General features: G+C 46.5%; 1 protein-coding gene across 1 annotated transcript; it reads left to right on the top strand.

The window, feature by feature from the left end:
- Positions 1-598: 598 nt before the first annotated feature.
- On the top strand, positions 599-1168 carry FERD3L (Fer3 like bHLH transcription factor). The gene has a single exon (XM_009957921.2). The coding sequence runs from the start codon at positions 599-601 to the stop codon at positions 1166-1168; it is 570 nt and encodes a 189-aa protein (XP_009956223.2).
- Positions 1169-6699: the final 5531 nt, after the last annotated feature.

Here is a 6699-nt window from a genome sequence, read left to right as displayed (position 1 = left end):
TGGAGAGACGATTCCAACAGTTACTACCGGGAATGCAATATCGGGTCCCCTACAATGCTTACTTAGGCTAATGGAGGTCCTGTCATTCAGCTCCCATTGCGCTGGGATACAGGGTAAACATTCCCCGGTGACCCTCTGCGTGCAGGTCCCCTCTTCAGGACATCATTAAAAGCATACATGCACTTGCCTGCCATCAATTGTCAGGCTGGCTCTCAGGGTTCAGAGATCCCGACAGAAAGCAGGAAAACAAGCCCAGTGGAGACCCGGCTCTGCGGCTGCGGGCTTTAAAGAGGCTGAAAATCGTTTGGTTGCGGGTGTGTAAGAAGAGACAAAAGTGCTCAGCAGGTAAGAGCGGAGGGTTTTGCCAAGAAGGAACTGTCCTTGATCGCTGTGACAGGATTGACTCGCTGGGGACTCCTCTCTCGGGAGCATCCACGCGTCCCCGAGGGGGCTGCCTGTCTCCTCTCATCAGCATCACGGCGAGAAATTTTACAGCCGCTCTTTCTAGTCCTGCTAATCCTGTTATCCGGGGGGTTATAAATATTAACGCCGCTGGGGCTGGGGATGGGGGACCAGATTAAGCCCTCTCTGAAGTAAGATGTCAGCCAGCCTCTTCCCAGCCCACCAGCGCCCGGGGCTGCTGGATGAGCTGCACGGCAGAACCCCGCAAGTGCCCTGCCCGGAGGGGCTGCTGGGCGCCTCGGTGCTGGATTTCGTGGCCGACCTCTCCCTGGGCACCCCCCAGGGTCCCCCCCGGGCCGGGCCGGGCCTGGGGCTCTGCGAGGTCACCTCCGGGCCTCCCTTCAGGGACAGAGCCCTGTCGCTCCGGGACGGGATGGCCCGAGGGCTGCCCCTGGCTGCCTTCGGAGATGGAGATCCTGAAGACGAGGAAGAGGAGGAGGAAGAGGAGAGGATGCGCAGCGCTTCCCTCCTGGATAGACCTAGGAGAAAGCGGGTTATCACCTACGCCCAGCGCCAGGCTGCCAACATACGGGAGAGGAAGAGGATGTTCAACCTCAACGAGGCGTTTGATCAGTTGAGGAAGAAGGTGCCCACCTTCGCCTACGAGAAGAGGCTCTCCCGGATAGAGACATTGCGCCTGGCCATAGTGTACATCTCCTTCATGACTGAGCTCCTGGACGGCTGCAGCAGGCAGGAGGCGAGTTAGGGAGCGCCCGGGCCCAATGGGACGGGGCTGGGGTCCGGGTACCACCGACGGCACCGAGAAGGTGGCCCCGGGCACCTCCTCCCTCCTGGGGACGCAGAGCCGTGGCTCCTGCCTCGGCTTCTCACACCGCAGCCAGGACCTGTAGCCACACCTGCAGGTGTGGGATGCAAAAGGAGGAGCGTTTGGGGAAGAGCGCGTTGGGGGCGAGGGGGAGGAGTGGGGGAGAGGAGGGATGGAGATGCTCAGTACGTGTAGATTTACTAATATATATAATTTTTGTAAAGGGAAGGGAGGGAAACAAATGAAGGTCGGAGGCCCTTCGGTTTGTGTTGCGTCGCCTGCTTGCTTTAAATTTTTTGCAATTTGTTGCTTTCGAGAAAGGGCAGCAGAGCCGTCCCAGTTTGCGGAATAGGTTCCCAGCAAATTCAACTGCCTGCCCAGCTGCCTGCCAGGGACTAGGGAAAACTTCGCGTGTGCATTTTACCCCAGCGCTTTCCTCCTTTTTTTTTTTTTTTTTTTTTTTTTTTTTTTTTAAATAAACAACAACTCCCTTTTCTTTGAAACCCAGCCTGCCGTATCCACGCCGTGTGTCACAGGGCCAGTAAAGCGGAACATCTGGACACAACCCTTTGTTGTCACCATTCTCTTCCCGGGACAGGTTCTGCCCTTGAGTGGGGGCGGCCAGCGCCGTCGCTCGCCCCGAGCAGCAGCAGCAGCAGCCGGAGGAGGCACCGGGGCTGCCCGGCGCGGTGCGGGGCGGTGCGGGGCGGTGCGGGGCGGCACGGCGTGGGGACAGGAGCGGCGGCTGGCCGGGCCGCCCTGCAGCTTCCCCGGCGGGCTGGGAAACCGGCTGCGCTCTCCTGAGAGAGAAAACTTGAGAACTTGAGGGCTTTGATTTTTGGAGAGGTCACAGAAAGCCCTTTTTCTCTCTCCCTGCTTTTTTTTGTGGTTTGTTTGTTTGTTTGTTTGTCTTGGTTTTTTTTTTTTTTCCCCACCTCCCCATGTTTCGTTGCTGCAAGGGGAGAAAATAAATAAATAAATTCTGAAAAGCCGGAGAGAGAGGGAAGGGGAGAGCCCGGTCCAGTCGTACCCTGGGGATGGAGACAGGGTCCACCGCGGGGATCGTGGGGTGGGAGTGTGTGTTAATTTTTTTTGGCGTTATCTCCTAATTCTTGTTAACAAGGGCGAAAGCCAGGGAGAGCGGCAGCGGAGGGGGTGGCCGTGGCGGGGCTGGCCCCTAGAAGCCTCTCTAGCCCTTCCCGACGTGTCTCTGCCCCTCGCCCCCGGCTCTCCCTGCCGCTGCCACCCTCCCTGTCCGCTGCCCGGGAGAGACTCGGGTTTCTCCCTGTATTTGCGGCCACCAGCCCGGTCAGGGCCCAGCCCAGCTTGCGCTCAGCTTAGGAGCAAATGTCCCACCCAGGGCCATGGTTCAGAGTGACTTCGCAGGGCGGGTTTTCTCTCCACTGTGTAAAATTGTCGTGGCATTAGTGAAATCAAGATTTACCCTGGATTCAGGCTAGTACGGCTAAGATCTACACCCCACCCTAGTACCTCTTTGGTTTCTTCTCTTATGTTTTGTCAGCTCCTGTGGTGATTGGTTTTTTGTTTTTGTTTTTGTTTTTTTTTTGGCATTCCATTCATTTTACTATTATCATGAGTGATCCCGTATTAATACTGTAATATTCTTTCTCTTTTCACTTGTTTCCTTAGTTTCTTTTTCCACTTGTTTTTGTTGACCTCCCTGACTCCACACATTGCATCTGCTCTCCAGTTGTCAGAATGCTTTTTTTCCAAGAGGCAGATGGATAGTTAACGCAGCTGGATCCTCTCTAGAAACTGGGGTGTTTCACCTCTTCAGATGGTTTTGTGTTGGTTTTCAGTTTGTTGGTTGTTTTTTTTTTCTAAAAATAAAATGAGAAAAGGAACTAAGAATGAACAATGTTCCAAAATCAACAACTGTTCACATGACCCAGACGCATTTTACTGTTACCACTGTCCCAGGCAAAATGATGAAGACAAATTCTTTAAGGACAATGAAATATGCAATTCAATATTCACTTCTTAGCACTATTTCTCTATGATCTCTACGCAAATGTGCTTTCCACAGCATGATTATATATCTTTTCGTATTTTTTCTTGCTCATGTCACTGGATAAAATTAGAACTCCATAGCGCACAGAGTCTTAAGTTAAGAGATTCATAATGTAAACATGTCTGTAACAGATAATTCAAAAATTATTGGTTTTCTCCTCTTGGTTTAATAACAAAACATTGGAATTTGTTCAAGATCCAAGGTTTTTCCAGACTTGTGTTAAAGAATAGAGGAAAGCAGAGAGAAAATATTACATTTTAATTTTCAATACAAATCAAAGCCTGAATCTTGCATTGTGAATCCTAATTTTTAATGGATTACTGGAAATTTTGCAGCAGCAATACAGAACAGTAGTAAAATTCTTTTACGAGCCACTGATTCTAAAAATAATATTAGAAATTAAAAATGCAGTTGCGGTAATAAGCCAATGAGCACAACACACAGACAGCACAGATAAAGTATTGAGATGCATTTCGTGTGGCGTCAAAGCCTTTGGGAGGAGCCTCTCAGCCGCACATTGATTTATAGGAGTTGAGAACCTGATGAAGGGGGCTTTAATTGTTTATGTTCCATGCTTTTGCAAAACTGGCAAAGATTTACCAGAACAGAGTCTAGATGCAATTTTTTTCTTGGGTGCTTGTGTTCAAACCCGAGCATGCCCTCATGCCCATGAAGAGGTGAGTGAAACAGCGAGATCCATCACTTGGCCTGTGTGGATGTGTTGAAGTCCTGGAAGCCCAGTCTGCTAAGAATATAAACAAGTTATGGGAACATTGCAGACAAGAAGCAGCTTCTTGCTGGCGTGCTATCCCATCTCCCTGAAATAACATGTCTGTGGGGTCCCTTCTCCCCTCACCCTCGACTCGAGCCAAGAGAGCTGCATCCTAGCCTGTGGAGCAGCAGGGTGTCAGGCTAGGGAAGCCGGTGAAACCCTGGCCCTAACAAAGTGAGTGCCAAAGCGCTGCGAACTTCAGCCAGGCTGGGATTTCACCCACTGCAGTGAAAGGCCTTTCCCTTGCTCAGAAACCCTGCTGCCACCAAGGCTGAGGCCAGTCCCAGTCCTTGGGCTCCCCAAAGCACCATGCCATTATCACCGCATTAAGAACAAAAACTGACGGTGTCAATTACTTCTCGGAAAAGATAATAAGGGGGTTTTTAAAGCCTTAGAGCTGTTTGATCATAGCCCATTTTTAGATCCTGGTCTGAGGCGGGTTTGTTTATATTCCCTTTGCCCACTGGAGGCTGACTTTTGGTAGAAAGTTGAGTTCCCTTGAAGCTATCACGTTACGATTAGTATTCAGACATGTAAACCAAAAAATAAGTCTAAATGAAATCATATTTGAGAGACATTTCCAAGCTTTCTAAGAGAAGTATAAACAATCAAATGATTTTGCAATCCATAGTCAGGCTGATCTTGTTTTACAGCTGCTCAACCTGAAAGCAGGTTTAAGAAAATTAGTGCTGGAAACAGAACAAAATATTATGATAGCACTGCAGACTCCTGCATCCACATTCTGACCAGCTACTATGGCCCCATGATTGGTGTTTATTATCGCATTTGTCAGCATTTCCATTATAAACACTGCAGTGTGGAGGGTTTATAACTCAGCTATAAAAATTCCCTCCAGGATGAAACTTGATAAGTGAAGTCTTAGTTCAACAACACTTTTTTTTTTTTTTTCTTTTACAAACTTTGAAATAAATTACTTTTTGAAGTCATGAGGTTACTGAGCAAAAGTGATGGAAAAGTTTTTTATTTAGTTTTGTTCTCCTTCAGATCAGTGAGATCAGTGGTGCTTCTCAAAGAGATTTTCTATGTAGCTCTTCTGGCCCTTTCAGTAAACTTGGACCTTTTCATTTTTATTTTTAATTAAAAATAGCCGAAATACTGAGGCTTAAAATGTGACTGCTGTGCATGCTGAGTCCCCATTTTCATACGAATGCGTTGGTGTCACTAGGCTTAAATACTACCAATTTGCAACAACGATGGCCAAGCTTTTCCTACTACTTCTACAACAGAACAGTTAGGATGACAGATAGCTATGATGGTTATAATCTTTTTGTAGCACATTAAAAATTGTTGTCTTTTCTAAAAAGTTGCTAAATATAATAAGCCCAGATTATTTTCTCTTAAACTTTTTTCCAAAAAGCACATTTGTTTCAAATATTGAAATGAACATTGTGTGTATCCAGAATAAAACAATTGACCAAATAAAAATATTCAACTACAACTGCTTTACAAATGTAGCATTTTAAGAACCAAAGCTCAGATATTATTTTAAAATTTGCCCGTATTTCATCCAGATTTTACTTTTTCCCTTCTTTATCCTACTTTAGGGGGTAACCTTTGATCTGGTTGGCACTAATTTTTAAGCCCTTGAAATTGTTCACAGCCACCACTCTGCTGGTCACCAGCCACAGTCCAGTTCAGTGGTCCTTCCACACCTGAAACTCCTCTTCCTTCAAAGAAGTCGAAGTAGGGGAGCAATCCTGTAATCTTTACTTTTGTATTGTCAATTTTCACGTGAATATGTACTTGTAAAGACTGTAATACATTCAAATTCTGTGCATTATATTATCCTAGGGTGGCTTACACAGCTCTCAAAGGCTCCAGTGCCGTAACTGTGACTTAGACCATCTCCTCCCACACTGAGGGATTTTGAATGGTTCCCACATGGAGTTATTATAGTGCAGAAGAACAGGCTTCACTATTGTCACCCAGAGCTTTATTTCAAACCAAAGTAATCAGGCACCCTGAGATGCTCGGCCTGTTTATGCTTTTGTCATACCTCTGCCATAATTTCAAAAAGGGAGATAAAGAGCCTCCTGTTAGTTCAACTGCCTCTCTTTAGCTGTGAAAGCAGAAGAAAGATAATAATTGTCCGTGTTACTTCCAGTCAGCTCCATCTTGTCTTGCTCCAAACCTTACAGGGGTTCAAGGGAAGGTAGTGCAGTTTATGATTTTCTACACAGTAAAGAGGAAATCTCTGCATGGAAGGTCTTCACCATAAATAAATTAACCAAGAGAAAGAGGAGAAGTACATTCAGATGTTGATACTTCTTTTTTTTCTGGTATTGTTTACTTACTATAGAGTCTCACTTTGTTAATGAATTCTGACCTTTGAAACTTACACTTATCAGAGGTAAGAGTGGTGGCTGTAGCACAAAGGATACAGGAATAAATATATCACAGTAAATAACATCACTGCTTGAACATTTCAGGTTCACGTGTGACAGACGATGTCTCTGGTCTGGATAAAAGGTAACCTAACAAAGACTTTCAAAACAGCCAGTGATTCAGGTCCATTCACTTTTTGTGTGACCAAGATGAGACGTCACATGAAGATGAGGTCACTGCTGAAACAAAGGGCATTAAACAGTTTTGACCTGAAGCCATAGCCATTAATTTGGTCTTTGATGGTGAAACGAAGATGTGCAG

This window comes from Leptosomus discolor, chromosome 7, assembly GCF_034619465.1.
Source record: "Leptosomus discolor isolate bLepDis1 chromosome 7, bLepDis1.hap2, whole genome shotgun sequence".
Taxonomy (NCBI): domain Eukaryota; kingdom Metazoa; phylum Chordata; class Aves; order Leptosomiformes; family Leptosomidae; genus Leptosomus; species Leptosomus discolor.
This window is presented reverse-complemented; position numbering and strand designations above follow the sequence as displayed.